Genomic DNA, 16,996 nt, shown 5'->3' with positions numbered 1-16,996 from the left:
TAATGTGTCTGAGTTTATAACAGAGCTCCACAGTAATAATACTCCCAGTAATGTGCCTGAGTGTATAACAGAGCTCCACAGCAATAATACTCCCAGTAATGTGTCTGAGTGTATAACAGAGCCCCACAGCAATAATACTCCCAGTAATGTGTCTGAGTGTATAACAGAGCTCCACAGCAATAATACTCCCAGTAATGTGCCTGAGGGTATAACAGAGCTCCACAGCAATAATACTCCCAGTAATGTGTCTGAGTGTATAACAGAGCTCCACAGCAATAATACTCCCAGTAATGTGTCTGAGTGTATAACAGAGCCCCACAGCAATAATACTCCCAGTAATGTGTCTGAGTGTATAACAGAGCTCCACAGCAATAATACTCCCAGTAATGTGTCTGAGTGTATAACAGAGCTCCACAGCAATAATACTCCCAGTAATGTGTCTGAGTGTATAACAAAGCTCCACAGCAATAATACTCCCAGTAATGTGCCTGAGTGTATAACAGAGCTCCACAGCAATAATACTCCCAGTAATGTGTCTGAGTGTATAACAGAGCTCCACAGCAATAATACTCCCAGTAATGTGTCTGAGTTTATAACAGAGCTCCACAGTAATAATACTCCCAGTAATGTGCCTGAGTGTATAACAGAGCTCCACAGCAATAATACTCCCAGTAATGTGTCTGAGTGTATAACAGAGCCCCACAGCAATAATACTCCCAGTAATGTGTCTGAGTGTATAACAGAGCTCCACAGCAATAATACTCCCAGTAATGTGCCTGAGGGTATAACAGAGCTCCACAGCAATAATACTCCCAGTAATGTGTCTGAGTGTATAACAGAGCTCCACAGCAATAATACTCTCAGTAATGTGCCTGAGTGTATAACAGAGCTCCACAGCAATAATACTCCCAGTAATGTGTCTGAGTGTATAACAGAGCCCCACAGCAATAATACTCCCAGTAATGTGTCTGAGTGTATAACAGAGCTCCACAGCAATAATACTCCCAGTAATGTGTCTGAGTGTATAACAAAGCTCCACAGCAATAATACTCCCAGTAATGTGTCTGAGTGTATAACAGAGCTCCACAGTAATAATACTCCCAGTAATGTGTCTGAGTGTATAACAGAGCCCCACAGCAATAATACTCCCAGTAATGTGTCTGAGTGTATAACAGAGCTCCACAGCAATAATACTCCCAGTAATGTGTCTGAGTGTATAACAGAGCTCCACAGCAATAATACTCCCAGTAATGTGTCTGAGTGTATAACAGAGCTCCACAGCAATAATACTCCCAGTAATGTGTCTGTGTATAACAAAGCTCCACAGCAATAATACTCCCAGTAATGTGCCTGAGTGTATAACAGAGCTCCACAGCAATAATACTCCCAGTAATGTGTCTGAGTGTATAACAGAGCTCCACAGCAATAATACTCCCAGTAATGTGTCTGAGTTTATAACAGAGCTCCACAGTAATAATACTCCCAGTAATGTGCCTGAGTGTATAACAGAGCTCCACAGCAATAATACTCCCAGTAATGTGTCTGAGTGTATAACAGAGCCCCACAGCAATAATACTCCCAGTAATGTGTCTGAGTGTATAACAGAGCTCCACAGCAATAATACTCCCAGTAATGTGTCTGAGTGTATAACAGAGCTCCACAGCAATAATACTCCCAGTAATGTGCCTGAGGGTATAACAGAGCTCCACAGCAATAATACTCCCAGTAATGTGTCTGAGTGTATAACAGAGCTCCACAGCAATAATACTCCCAGTAATGTGTCTGAGTGTATAACAGAGCTCCACAGCAATAATACTCCCAGTAATGTGCCTGAGGGTATAACAGAGCTCCACAGCAATAATACTCCCAGTAATGTGTCTGAGTGTATAACAGAGCTCCACAGCAATAATACTCCCAGTAATGTGACTGAGTGTATAACAGAGCCCCACTGCAATAATACTCCCAGTAATGTGTCTGAGTGTATAACAGAGCCCCACAGCAATAATACTCCCAGTAATGTGTCTGAGTGTATAACAGAGCTCCACAGCAATAATACTCCCAGTAATGTGTATGAGTGTATAACAGAGCTCCACAGCAATAATACTCCCAGTAATGTGTATGAGTGTATAACAGAGCTCCACAGCAATAATACTCCCAGTAATGTGTCTGAGTGTATAACAGAGCTCCACAGCAATAATACTCCCAGTAATGTGTCTGAGTGTATAACAAAGCTCCACAGCAATAATACTCCCAGTAACGTGTCTGAGTGTATAACAAAGCTCCACAGCAATAATACTCCCAGTAATGTGTCTGAGTGTATAGCAGAGCTCCACAGCAATAATACTCAAAGTAATGTGTCTGAGTGTATAACAGAGCTCTACAGCAATAATACTCCCAGTAATGTGTCTGAGTGTATAACAGAGCCCCACAGCAATAATACTCCCAGTAATGTGACTGAGTGTATAACAGAGCTCCACAGCAATAATACTCCCAGTAATGTGTCTGAGTGTATAACAGAGCTCCACAGCAATAATACTTCCAGTAATGTGACTGAGTGTATAACAGAGCTCCACAGCAATAATACTTCCAGTAATGTGACTGAGTGTATAACAGCTCCACAGCAATAATACTCCCAGTAATGTGACTGAGTGTATAACAGAGCTCCACAGCAATAATACTCCCAGTAACGTGTCTGAGTGTATAACAGAGCTCCACAGCAATAATACTCCCAGTAACGTGTCTGAGTGTATACAAAGCTCCACAGCAATATTACTCCCAGTAACGTGTCTGAGTGTATAACAGAGCTCCACAGCAATAATACTCCCAGTAACGTGTCTGAGTGTATAACAGAGCTCCACAGCAATAATACTCCCAGTAACGTGTCTGAGTGTATAACAAAGCTCCACAGCAATATTACTCCCAGTAACGTGTCTGAGTGTATAACAGAGCTCCACAGCAATAATACTCCCAGTAACGTGTCTGAGTGTATAACAAAGCTCCACAGCAATATTACTCCCAGTAACGTGTCTGAGTGTATAACAGAGCTCCACAGCAATAATACTCCCAGTAATGTATCTGAGTGTATAACAGAGCTCCACAGCAATAATACTCCCAGTAATGTGTCTGAGTGTATAACAGAGCTCCACAGCAATAATACTCCCAGTAACGTGTCTGAGTGTATAACAAAGCTCCACAGCAATATTACTCCCAGTAACGTGTCTGAGTGTATAACAGAGCTCCACAGCAATAATACTCCCAGTAATGTATCTGAGTGTATAACAGAGCTCCACAGCAATAATACTCCCAGTAATGTGTCTGAGTGTATAACAGAACTCCACAGCAATAATACTCCCAGTAATGTGTCTGAGTGTATAACATAGCTCCACAGTAATAATAATCCCAGTAATGTGTCTGTGTGTATAACAGAGCTCCACAGCAATAATACTCCCAGTAATGTGTCTGAGTGTATAACAGAGCTCCACAGCAATGATACTCCCAGTAATGTGTATGAGTGTATAACAGAGCTCCACAGCAATGATACTCCCAGTAATGTGTCTGAGTGTATAACAGAGCTCCACAGCAATAATACTCCCAGTAATGTGTATGAGTGTATAATCGAGCTCCACAGCAATAACACTCCCAGTAATGTGTCTGAGTGTATATCAGTGCTCCACAGCAATAATACTTCCAGTAATGTGTATGAGTGTATAACAGAGCTCCACATCAATAATACTCCCAGTAATGTGTATGAGTGTATAACAGAGCTCCACAGCAATAATACTCCCAGTAATGTGTCTGGGTGTATAACAGAGCTCCACAGTAATAATACTCCCAGTAATGTGTCTGAGTGTATAACAGAGCTCCACAGCAATAATACTCCCAGTAATGTGTCTGGGTGTATAACAGAGCTCCACAGCAATAATACTCCCAGTAATGTGTCTGAGTGTATAACAGAGCTCCACAGTAATAATACTCCCAGTAATGTGTCTTAGTGTATAACAGAGCTCCACAGCAATAATACTTCCAGTATTGTATCTTTAAACTACAATAAATGTGTTCAGAAATCAGTCTATGTAAATAAGATATATTAATCTTGTTCTAAATTACATTTAGTTGCATGAATAGTTATTAGTAAGTCACCTAAAATGTCTAAAAGTGTCCCTCTATGTCCATGTGTAATGTTGGCAATGTGACTGTCATGGAGCACAATTCTTTGTTTTCCTGATGACTGCCTGGACCCAATCAATATTATATAATGATTTGTTTTTCCTTCAGCCTCTCCAGTAGTCAGAATAACTAAGAAAGCTCTTCTACAAAATCAAAAAAGCCAGATTCAATGTTCGATCACAGACTTCTACCCAGAGAAAATTAAAGTGACCTGGTTGAGGGATGGATCTCCTCTGTCAACAGACTTGAGAGTACCCCAGAGGAATGCAGATGGGACCTATAGGGTAAACAGCTCTTTGATTTTCACCCCAACCCAAAATAGCTTGCTCATCGAGTGCGAGGTGGAGCATGAATCACTAACAACTCCTATAAAGGACAGTTACACAGTAATATATGGAGGTAAGAACAATGTTCTACCACTTGATGCATCAATATATATATATTTTTATTTATTTATATTTTTAATGAATACCGAAAGATAGTGATGTCTGGAGCTGTAGAAATTGTGTCTGCATAGGATAACATGGAAACATACTTGCACGGTACAATGTATGACATAATCACACATACACCGGTATATATATGTCCGAAATTGAAGAAAAAATTATCTATGATAATGAATTATTCAAAAGACATGTGGCCAAATGGATCAGGTATATCGATGATATACTGGTGTTGTGGACTGGCACATTGGAGTCCTTAGAGCAGTTCTTTTCCTTCTTGAATTCTTGCTCTCGGACCATCGAATTCACTATGACACATAGTTATAGTGAGCTTCCTTTTTTGGATATACTAATCACTAAAGGACCGAAGGGATTTGAGACTAATATCTTTAGGAAGCCACTTGACTATTGCATTTCAATAGTTATCATCCCCCCTTTGTATTCAAAGCTCTGCCCAAAAGCCAGCTAATGAGGGTTAAAATATTGGTATCTGATAGTGGTAAGTTGGATATATTTAATGAAAAAACATGGCTGAGAGATTCCAGAAACGGGGCTATCCTAGGGCCCTTCTTGTTGAACAATTAGATCAAGTTGTTAATAAAAGTAGAGATGAGTGTTTATGTCCAAAACAGAAAGATGATAAAGATCGAAGATTGAAATGTATCTCTAAATTTGGGAGACGTTCAACCTCTCTCAATAAAATTATTTTTAAACACTGGCATGTCCTGTCAGATTGTCATCTGGACATTCCTGAGTTTAATGTAAGACCCATGATAGCCTATAAGAGATGTCCTTCTTTAAAAGACAAATTGGTAAGAGCAGAATTACCATTACTTAAGCCAGAAATGATAAAAAAAAAAGGGAAATTTCCCATGTTTTGGCTGTGTGTCATGTCATTCCATGATACAAGGCCAATGGTTTTGTCATCCATACAGTGGTAAGAAATATCAATATCATTGGGTCTTTCTCGCGCATGCGCTCTGGTGGTGAGATATCCAGTGCGGCCACCGTAGCGGTTGCGTGACGTGGTCACGTATATCCACGTGGGTTAGGAGACCCGCGGGTTTTTTCGACATCGTTATATTTAATTGCTATCCCAGGTATTTCATATATTACTAAGTATATAATTTTGAGCTTAATGGTTTATCTATCTATAAAACCTGTGTATGTATAATGATTATTATGGTTCTTTGTAAAACCTGGACTTCCTATATTCTTTTTGACTATACTCTTTAGCCATCTATCTATTCATTCCCTACCATGTTTTTAATAAGGGCTTGGTATAATAATTTATTATATTGATTAAATGATTTTTAACATATGTTTTGATTTATTGTTTAATTGTTACATTGATTTGATTTGATGATTTGTAATTTGTGTGTGTATAAATACAATACATTTTTTACTGTGGTATATGCTTGATAAAGACCCTATATAGGTCGAAACGTTGCTAATAAATCTGCCTGGACACAATCACAATGAGTGCCTGAGATTTTTTCTTTTTATGTATATTTCATGTGTTTTTTTTTTTTTTGCTGACCTATGCCCAGAGCACCCTGGATTGGTTTCTTGTGTCTGAGTGCAACCCTATTCTTTTTTATTCCATAATCACACTAGAAAGTCACGTCTCATTAACTGTTTGAAGGCCAGGGATCGTCTTGATAAAGATCTGCCTTAATTTACAGTATGACATTATGTTATTATTGTCACGGAGTATAACCCTAACACAGAGTTTAGAATAGCAATGAACGTACAAAATAAATATAAACGTCTTACCAGGCCTTAGAGTGGCCGGACTTAACGTTAGATAGAGTGAGGAGTAGTCAAAATACAAGCCGAGGTCTGGGTAACGGAGAGACAGCAAAAATGAGAACTAGCCAGAGTCAGGTTCACGGTAATAATTAGAAGGGCAAACAAGACAGGCAAGGGTTAACGAGAAACTCAGTCAGGAAACAAAGCCAAGGTCAATACCAGAATACAATACTAATCACAAGGAACTCTCTAAAGGGTACCTGAAACAGAAACCACAAAAGGGCCAGGTAAGTTTAAACAAGTCTATGTTTAATTGATTGGTCCACTTCATGCCTGTGCCCCAATACGTGCGTGAATGAGGGCGCCAGAATGACAAGGGCCAATGGGAGACGACCGCGAGCTTAGGCTCCCATTTCCCTTTTAAGAAAGTGCTCTTGATGCAAGCAGGGTTCCTAATACTCCACGGGCCGCACGCCCGATCAGACTGTTGGCCCCTCTGTCAGCAGGGTCCTGGATCAGGTGATGCTATGATCTACATATCAGCTGGCTATTGCCGAGCACCTAAAGCGACAACATTCACAGATCATGTACAATTATTACTGTACGCAGAGTGGTACTAGGCCTCTTGGCTGCATCTGACTCCTACTCTGCAATAAGAATGTACAATAATTAGCCATTTGTTTTCATAATAAATGCAACTTTTTGAAGTTTTAACATTGAAACTAAGAACTATTTGCTTTCCTGGATCCTAAATGTCTCTCTGTTTCTTTATAGTGCCCCCCACTGTACAGATCTTCTCTTCCGAGATACCAGAACATAAGGAGCGAGTCTTTGTCTGCGAACTGAAAGGGTTTTACCCTGAGCCTGTGACAGTCAAATGGATGCAGAATGGAAAAAGGATCGAGACATCTGGAAGAAATGCAGACGGCACTTTTAATAAAGAAAGTTTTTACCGTGTTCATTTTTCATCGCAAAACAAGTCGGCAGATATCTCCTGTGAGGTGGAGCATGAGACGTTATTAAGTCCTATAATTAAAACCCAGCATATTGAATACTACAGTAAGTTCCAAATGTACCCAGTGACCTATTAACCTTCATGAATCTCATTATTTTTAGATTTAGATTAAGAAAAGAAAATATCTTGAATATCTACATTTTTCTGACCTACCTTTCCTACCAGGAGATGGACAGCCTCTGCTGAATGGGGCATTTGTGGACTACAGATTTCCATTTCTATAATTTAAGTGAGGTGTTAACTATACATTTCTGCTTATTTTATTTGTTGTTGCAGGATTAGATGTGTTTAAAGATGTTTTTTTAGAACTGAAAAATTAGCAATGTTTATATATAGATTTATGGTAATTTTATCGTGTTTTTCCAAGCATATGAATTGTTTATACAGGTCGCAACTCCAGTTCTGTACTCTGTCCCTTAAATTTACTAGAGTCACTTCTACATTACGTAATGGGTTTTGAAAGAATTAGCCCTCTAAACGTGGCATCAAAATGTCTTTACTGAAACCGAGCCTCTAAATAGTCCTAGTCATAAGGATTAGAGCTACAGATCTACCGTCTTCCGAATGCTGTGTTAACCTATTGTTATTACAAGTTCCTACATGACCACTCACCTGGAAATAAGTTAATAATTATAGACTTGTGTAAACAAACAGAAGCAACGCTTTATGGGAAGAACTTCACATACCTGGTACATGGATATTACTGAGTGCAGGCGTTAGCCACACACATATAGTTTGTATGTTGCCTAGGGAATTGCATCACAGACTCCCATATATCTGCTATCATGGGCTAATTATAGTATAGGGGGTGGAAATTAATAAATATGGCTAATAAGATCTTGCATGGTAAATCTCATCATAATATCATAATAGCTCTGCTGACCACTTGTTTTATATCTTCAGGTGACGATAACAAGTCCTCTCGTCTTGGTTTAGCAGTGGTTCTAACCATAATAGCGACTCTGGCTGTTATCTGTGCTTTATTCTGGTATTTCGTCTACAAGAAAAAATGTAAGACAGTAATTTTAGGATCTTTGTTTTGTTAGCAAAGACACTGCAAATAATGTTTTTAATGTATTAATTCACAGCAATGTCCAGGTGGCAACCATCTCAAAATATCCCTGTCGGAAAAAAATTAAACCACTTGGCTAACCTGGACATTTTCCCAACTTTTCATTTATGTTTAAAAAAAAATTTTTTCCCGAATTGGTACATTGAGATGGGTATAGCTGTTATTGATACTCCTAAAAAGACACTCTAAACAACATAACAATACAGCTCGTTGTGGTGATAATATTGTCTAGAGTGTCAAGGTGCCATTCCTCAGTTTAACATCAATTTGTTTTGTGAACAGTTCAACATAAGCTGGGGCTTTTTAATTACCTGGTAAAACTGATAATATGTTATTAATGTCATGTCAACCTAGCACTCTCATCTAATCACTGCCTTCAAGGTTGGAGAGAATTTACATATATAATGCGGAAGTGTTAATTCCACATCATCCATGGGACGATAGAAGGACACTCTCTGGGCACCATTGTGGCTATGCCTATTAAATATGGAGAGTTAGATTAACTTACTAAACATGATTACCAATAGTCTAAGATTTGACTCTAAGTTAGGTCAGGCACTGTTCCTTTGCCCAGTGTGGAATTAGGAAAAACAGTATCCCCCCAAAAAACCTTAAGTCAATAAAGTCATCAGGTTGTACTAATAGGGGGTAACCCTGATAAAGTTAATAATATAGCAGACAAAGACTAATTCTCAAACTACAGCACCCCATTAGGTGACCGAGTAGATGAAAAAGAAGTACAACCTTGTAAACGTGTACTAGTAAATCAAAAAGAAAAATTTATATAAACTTTTTTATTAAGCTAAAAACAATAGCCCACTTATTAATAGGTAATCCAGAAGGTAGGTACTCAAGCTGAGTGCTCACTATAGGTAAACTCACAGGGGTAGGTAAACAGCAATAACTTAATGCAGGTAAACGCCCTGCTCCAATTACAGTGCTAAACAGGGAGTGTACTGAGCCCTATAGTATATAAGTCAGATATAAATCACTCTATCTGGGTGACTCTCACCGCCCAGGGCACCAAAAGCCTCTATATACACTTCCCCATTAACCAAAAATACACATCTCCACCTGTCCCTGTTACCTCGGCACAGGTTTTCTTTCTTGCTCTGACTCTTCCTCAAGCCGTAACATTATCTTTTATCTTAAGTGGCACAGACTTTTCTAATTGCTTTGCTGCTTCTACACTTTGCAGCGGGGACATTTAGGAGTCCTGGCACACTATCTATGAAAAACCTATTAGGTCTGAAGGTTGTTTAGATCCTCTGTGCAGTGTAACTGAACAGATACATAATGCTGGCTTTAGAATGAAATGTCAATAATAATAAATGTGATGTAAACACTTGTCCAATACAGAGCTACAAAATATGTTAGAACTTTATATTGACATGTAACTAACTTGCAAAAAATTAACTTTTGATGACATAACAAAATGCTCCCCAGGCCTCCATAACATTGTTGACTCTTTTCCATTTCCTAAATATTTGCTGTTCACTTTTCAGTAGATTACAGTTCTATGCTTTATGAATGATCCCAACATATTCTTGTTTATCTCCCGTGTGTATCTAATTCAGTAAAACAAGATCCAACATGAACATTTTTGGATGTACCGGATATTTTGAGTCTCTTTGACAAAAGGATTATACATCGGTGTTCATGGGCTGCTTTCTATGCCATACGGTATAAATGGAATGTCGCTCACTAAAACTCTATTTAAGGTCCTGGAACTAATTATTTTTCTCCTGACTGTGAGATCTTTGTTTTTACAGATTTCAAGAGATTTGTAGTGAGTCCAATATACAGGCCTGAGATGTGGGGTGAGGATAGAAAGATCACCCTGTATTGTATGGCTTTCAACTGCCCAAAGGAGGTCCAGGTGACGTGGATTGTGGATGATCATGATGAACAGAGCAGCAAAAAGTCATATGGAGGAACCACGGATGAGGAGAAGAATTTGCTGAGCCGTGATTATACCATAAAAACTGACCATTCACAGGTCGATGGGATGCACAATGTTATCACAGCAGTAATTATGACAGCCAACCTATCAGATGAAAAGAAGAAAGACATTGTATGCATATTTAACTGCGACGGGCAGACCAAATGGCAAAAAATTGTCTGGAACCCTATGTTATGTAAGTTTGGGGTTTATTTTTTAAATTGCAAATTCATTGAGATTTATTTTATTGAGTATTACTACAAAATTGTTGTTTATGTGACAAGACAAAGATTAATGTACTAAGAAAATGAAATCAGAAAATGTAGCACTCTATAAGTAAGGAATATTTGGAGACATTTCAGATTTCTACTGATTCTATGCTTTATTTCCCAGTAAAACCCCAAATAGACCACGCAAAGCCTATTCAACTATCCCTGTGTGACTCGGGTGATGTTCTCTGTTCGGTCAATCTGATGAACTTCAGTCCTAAAGATATTCGGATAACATGGAGTAGTGGAGTTGGACATTATCAGGATCTGAAGACCTTTAAGGAGATAGTTACAAAAAATTCCCAGAACATGTTTGATGCTGAAAGTGAATGCAGGATCTCCATAAACCTATTCAATGAGCCTGGATTTAAAGCTCGTGTTACTTGGAAACATAAATCCATGGATAACTCTGAAACCAAGGAAGTATCTGCAGCAGGTAATGGGGCTCTTCCTGTCTCTTGTTTTAGATATATTATAGCAAAACAAATCAGTGAGCCTGACCATAAAATGGAGGCATTTTCCAGATCCTGGATGAGGAGTTCCAAACAAATCACTGTTGACAGGTTGACAGTGTTAGCTGTGTTCTCTGCTTTTTCTGGAAATTCTCTGCCCTCCGATATCTTATCTCTGGTACTAAAGGATAGATTCCATCTAAAGTCTCAATAATTCAGTTTTAAGCATACCCCAGACACTTGGTAGGATTTTTTTTATTTTTAATTCTTTATTTTTATTGTGCATAATGTTACATACATGCCCGTTCCGCCCCAAAAGCAGGTAACAAGCCAGATAGTTTACAAAGCATAAATACATTTTTAGGACGGTGGTATAACGTGCACATTTTTTGAAAGTTAGTATACAGGCATTAACTATTGTAAAAGTAAGTTGTGTTATCGTTGGTTCATAGCTTGGTAGTTAAATCATGGTAAATCAAACTGCAGAAACATTCTGAAGGCGAACAATCTGGTAACTATGAGTTATGCTGAGTCTCATGCTTATACTGGGAAACAACCTGACCTTTCCTGAAATGCTGTACTACAATACCGGGTCGCAGTTAGATTACAAAGAGTGAGAGTCATGAGCTAAGCAATGCATTATACATCTGTTGCCTAGTGCTCGAAGCTTAAGTGTGTGAGGACTAGTTAAGGCAGATTGTATCTACTGGCAGGTAGGCGCAACACAAGGTATGATATGTTAGTAGAAACTTAAAGTATACGTTTCCTGCTAGGTCAGATAGAATACATGTAAATTAGTTAATTATCCTGTGCTACGTATGAACACATGGCAGTATGCAAAAATAAGGCAATAAATTGAACTTTACTAGCTGTACTAACTGATAGCTTAAAATTGCATGCATTCTAAGCTAAAGCAGATGATTGGTAGCTCTGACCGAAATGCATTACTATCACACACATCTCCATTTAAGTAGCTAGGTTGCAAGCTATCCAATTATGTCTATTTATATATATAGATCAGCAGAGTCTACTTTCGGTGAGAGTCATCTAAACATATGAATGAGTAAGTGAACACAGGGTTAACAACGTAAACGACGGTGCGAGTATTGCTAAAGGCTGAAGTGGAATATGTTAGATCATAGTAAGTATAAAAATGGCCCTAGTACAGTTGCTAACATTAAAACAGCGTGAAGGTACTTAGCAGAGTTCACATGGCGTGTGTGTGAGCTATGGCTGGAAGCCAGATGATATGACAGTCCCCATGTACCTAGCTGATACCCGTTCTGGAGGCCGTGGATGCGGTTCTGGAGCTGGGTGCTAGGGAGGTGCTGGTCTGCTGTAGCCTCTTTGGTCCTTGTTGTAGGAAGAGGTGGTTGCTGGCTAGGTGCGTGTTTGGTAGCTGGGTGCCTCTTCTCTTTGGGACTATTTCAGCGGTGCTGGCTGAGCGGCGGGCGGGTGACTGTAAAGTCCCTGGAAATTACAAAGTCCCGCAGATGTGCCAGGAGCATTGGCATCTCTAGAAAAGCATAAAAAGTAAGAATTGTAGACATTGTGGTGAGGTTAATGTCTCGCCTGCGGTCTGGTTTTCATGGTGACGGTCAGTTCCCGGTTGAGGTCGATTTGTTCAGCCGATGCCGGCCCTGAGTGGTGGGTTGGAGGGCTGTGTTGCCGGGTAGGTCTGACGCCCCAACGTAGCTGTGCTTGCTTGGTGGGGTATGTGCCCCGTTGAGGTTCCCTCACCGGTGGGCCGTGAGTGGGCTGCCGTCAGCCTCGCCACGGCCTGGTCAGCGTCACAGGAGGCCTTGTGAGTGTTCGCGTGCAGGGTGGCTCTTTTCCGTTTAAGAGTTGCCGGTGTCGCAGAGTAGGCGGCTGGTTGGGTGTGCCCGCAGGCCCTGATCCAGAGGCAGGAGTCGTGAGTGCCACCTGGGGACCCTGGCGCCCTCCTCTGCCAGGATGTGCTTCGAGTTTGTTTCCGTCGGGAGGCTGCTCGGGATGTACAAGGAGGGATCACTTGCAGGTGGTGCCGGGTAGCCGGGCGGATCCATGCCATCACTGCTTTCATCGCCAGCCTGTGAGTCTGCCTTCTGGCATTGCATTTTTCCCAGAGGTAGGCATCCAGCCAGTCAACGAACTCTAGCACATGCTCGGGTGGCTTAACAAGTGTGCGCTTGGTCATAGGCCGTGACTGAGCCGCCATCTTGGCTAGGTCCCGTCTGACCCGTTTGGCTGCATGATTTGTCGCTTGTCCAGGTATGGGGGTAATCGTCCCCAGCGAGGACCGGGATGTCCCCCGCCGGTCCAGAGGGGGGGGTAGCAGGGCTGTAATGGGCTTCCGTTTGTGAGGTTGTCCCGTGCCGGGAGATCGGCCGCCTCCCCCAGGCCTCAGGCTTCGCTCTGATTTAGGCCGCGTGGCCAGTAGAGGTTTTTCAGCAGCGCACAGGTGCCGGACAAGTACCATTTGTTGAGCTTGAGATTCTGCGTTTGTTCCCGGTCACCCTGTGCCGCTAGCATGTTGATGCTGCTCGGTTTTAGCACATTCATGTCGGTTATAGCAGGAGCTCTTAGGATGTGTGCCTGGCCATCTTGGCTGTCAGGCCCCGCCCCCCACTTGGTAGGATTTTAAAGGAATTTTATTGAAGTAAGTTGCAGGAAAGGTTTGACACATTCCCTATTATGTGATTCTGGGGATATTGTCCAACCTGAATCCTTGAGTGGACTTTCAGGTCAGTCATTTTGTTCTGTTAATGAGATGTATTCAATTTCAGTTTGTGCTGTATGGATGTTTGTACCTTTTGGTGTCCCTTAGAGATGGCTATATTGAGGGAGGCTTGGCATTTTTGAGTGTCTATTTGAAATATTATTGGAGCATTATCAAAACAGCTTGCACCTACATGAGATATATGAACTATATTCAACATTATAAATGATATATTTTGTATCTATTTTAAATAGATTTCTGAATTTTTATGCTAATGAACCAGATTGAATTAAAGTATTATTCCCATCCCATAAAAGGTTAAGGTTATTTTAATTGTTTTCTGGGCAGGAATAACTGTTTCCAAAAAGTTAATGATAATAAATACAATAAAATGTCCATGCCTAATGCTACTATTTTAGAGAATGTTTTTCCAGTTTTCCTCTAAAATTCCTTCTTGTTACAGACTTGCCTTGGCGCCCTCAGATAGGAGATATAATAATACCATATTTGTTACACAGCGCTGAGGCCAAGCTGCAATGTACAATCTCTGGCTATTTCCCTGATAATCTGGATGTGAAATGGTTCAGGAGGGAACCTGGAAAGCAGGAACTGTACCTTGTGTCTCCCAGTGAGAAATACAAGCTTCCAGTAAAGGATGTAACCAGACAGGAGGATCTGACTTATACCTGTACAGCCAGTCTGATTGTCACAGTGTCTATTAGAACTGATCATGGAGCAGAGTTCATCTGCCAGGTGGGACATCCCAGTGTGGAGAGACCCTTGGAGAGCAGAACAGGGGAACTCCATGTGAGAGGTGGGTCCACTGTGGAATATTAATCTTTTGGATAGGTAGTGCTTTTTCCTAGGAATTTTATAAGCAGGCGCAGGCAATATCCTCAGTAAATTACAAATATATTAATCTTTTAGCCGTAGCTACAAAATCCCATGAATATGACAACCATGATCACACTGTAACCTCCCCCTGGCATGGAGTCTGCAGCAGTCAGAGATTCCGTTTGTAATTTTCAAACATTAAATAATACAAGAGCATGTCATGTCTCTCAGTATATCTTTACTTATGTTGGCTACGCAGTGCAGTACTTAGAGCATTGCCAATGCACTCTATCTCAGGTTCAGACTAGAAATCTCAAATGATTGTGCTTAGTTTTCCTGATGCCCATTTGCTTGTAGCTCACCTACTCGTTGGATCACTCCTATATTGCTCTACCTATATCCTGTCCAACCTTCTCCTGTACGTGGGACCACCCATTGTGCTATCACCCTGTGCAACCCATTATCCACTTGGACTAAACCTGACTGTAGTTATGCTTTGTCCCATGGGTTCTCTACAGGAGAATGGCTACATTGTGGGCTTGTTCAAGTAGTGATGACTCTTACTGCATCCATGTCAAGCTCTACAACAGTGAAGTCAGCTTCCTGACACCCGCATGGGTAAACTGAATGCTCAAAAGAAAACCATATTCATAAAATAATTAGTAAGATAATAAATAATGCATGGCTGTATAATATTAATCTAGAAAACAGAATAATAAATAAATAACAAATTGTTCGAAAATGGTTTAATACTGAATGGAAGGACAGTGCTAGGGCCAGGCCTCCAGGCACTATCACCACTTCAATGAGATGCAATGTTTATAGTGCCTACAGTGTCCCTTTAATAAGCACAATCCATATTTTTTTTATTGAGGACATTTAAATAGTTTCACTCTAAATAGAAGTAAATTAGTCAGTAACTATTTCTCCTACACAAACATAATGGCTCTTCTCTATATTGCTGTGTAGAAATATGACATCACATATGCTGCTTTAAGTAGAAGTATTTGAATTTAATACGTGTTGGATTTATACACTGATTATATAATATAAGTCCATGTATAATAACGCTGTATATTTTTTTATATAATCAGGAATCCACGTTTTTAATGTGTTCCTCGATTATACACAGTCACATGACTTGCTAACGGCGGACGTCAGAGTTTTCCCAAATCAAAATATTGAAGTAACATGGAGTCGATCTAAATCTGGAAAGCTTTATGAAACGTACCCTGATTCTGAACATATCAATAAATCTGCCGATATTGGGGGTGGAATTACCCAATTAATCAGCCAATATAAAGCAAAAAAGAGTATTCAGGATCATATAAAATATTTCAAAGTATCAGTGAAACTTAAATCAATGGAATCTCCGATTGAGAAGACAATCGTACGTATAAAAGGTATGCCATCCACAATGCATATTAGGAGAGAGCCCCTACTGGTGATATTGGACTTCACAAGCAAACCTTGAGATACATTGTATTAATCTCGATAGAATATATTTCTTGGTCTGACTGTGAGACACTCTTCAGTAATAGTTTGTGAAATCCAGTAAAACCTGCCTAGTGCTTGCTTCAGTCACAGACAGGGTTTATTTGCTGCAGCTGCTTGCATTAATTAATTAATTAATTAATAGGAAGCAAAGTCACCATTTATCCTTTAATGATAGATCCATTGGGAGATTGCATTGGTAGACATAGTAAAAACGTGACATTTAGCTATTGGGTTAATCACAGCAGCATTGACAGATTGCAACTCGTTGTTTGTTTAACCTTCGCTCCAGCTTAAAGCAAATCGTAGTGAACTTGCTGAGACGTGATGCTATAGATCCATTGGGAGATTGCATTGGTAGACATAGTAAAAACGTGACATTTAGCTATTGGGTTAATCACAGCAGCATTGACAGATTGCAACTCGTTGTTTGTTTAACCTTCGCTCCAGCTTAAAGCAAATCGTAGTGAACTTGCTGAGACGTGATGCTATAACGGAGCATCTTTAAACAGTAATATATTTATTTATTCCTATTAGATATTCCATGTGAATAATGGTCACAGTCAGGTTTACCATGTTAGTGAGAATAATTGAAATACCCAGTTATGGTGTCATTATAAAGAGTCCACCTCTCTGTGCTCAAACAGATATTGATCATTAATGTATTATTCTCATCCAGGTGACTATTCCATTATTGATGAGGCAGGTGAGAGACCATTGCCTAAATCTTCCATGATGGAATGTAATGGTCCTCCTGGGTGCTCAGATCCTCCTAAAACTACAGAGAAAGGTGAGTTTGTTATTAGTGAGATAAGACTTTCGGCGATTGATCCCAATTTTGTGAACACATTTGCTGCT

At 40.1% G+C, this 16,996-nt stretch overlaps 1 protein-coding gene across 1 annotated transcript in view; it reads left to right on the top strand.

Moving 5' to 3' along the window:
- The window catches only part of LOC134571996 (uncharacterized), a 37,923-nt gene that overhangs the window by 18,502 nt on the left and 2,425 nt on the right, over positions 1-16,996 (top strand). Inside the window, exons 4-11 of the mRNA XM_063430742.1 lie at positions 4,276-4,566; positions 7,137-7,421; positions 8,281-8,388; positions 10,222-10,587; positions 10,785-11,096; positions 14,274-14,624; positions 15,739-16,047; positions 16,818-16,928. Coding sequence (XP_063286812.1) covers positions 4,276-4,566; positions 7,137-7,421; positions 8,281-8,388; positions 10,222-10,587; positions 10,785-11,096; positions 14,274-14,624; positions 15,739-16,047; positions 16,818-16,928 — 2,133 coding nt within the window. The remainder of the gene's footprint in view (positions 1-4,275; positions 4,567-7,136; positions 7,422-8,280; positions 8,389-10,221; positions 10,588-10,784; positions 11,097-14,273; positions 14,625-15,738; positions 16,048-16,817; positions 16,929-16,996) is intronic.

This window comes from Pelobates fuscus, chromosome 8 (genome assembly GCF_036172605.1).
Source record: "Pelobates fuscus isolate aPelFus1 chromosome 8, aPelFus1.pri, whole genome shotgun sequence".
In the NCBI taxonomy this organism is placed as follows: Eukaryota; Metazoa; Chordata; class Amphibia; order Anura; family Pelobatidae; genus Pelobates; species Pelobates fuscus.
The sequence above is the reverse complement of the archived record's forward strand: the minus strand, read 5'-3'. Positions and strand labels throughout refer to the sequence as shown.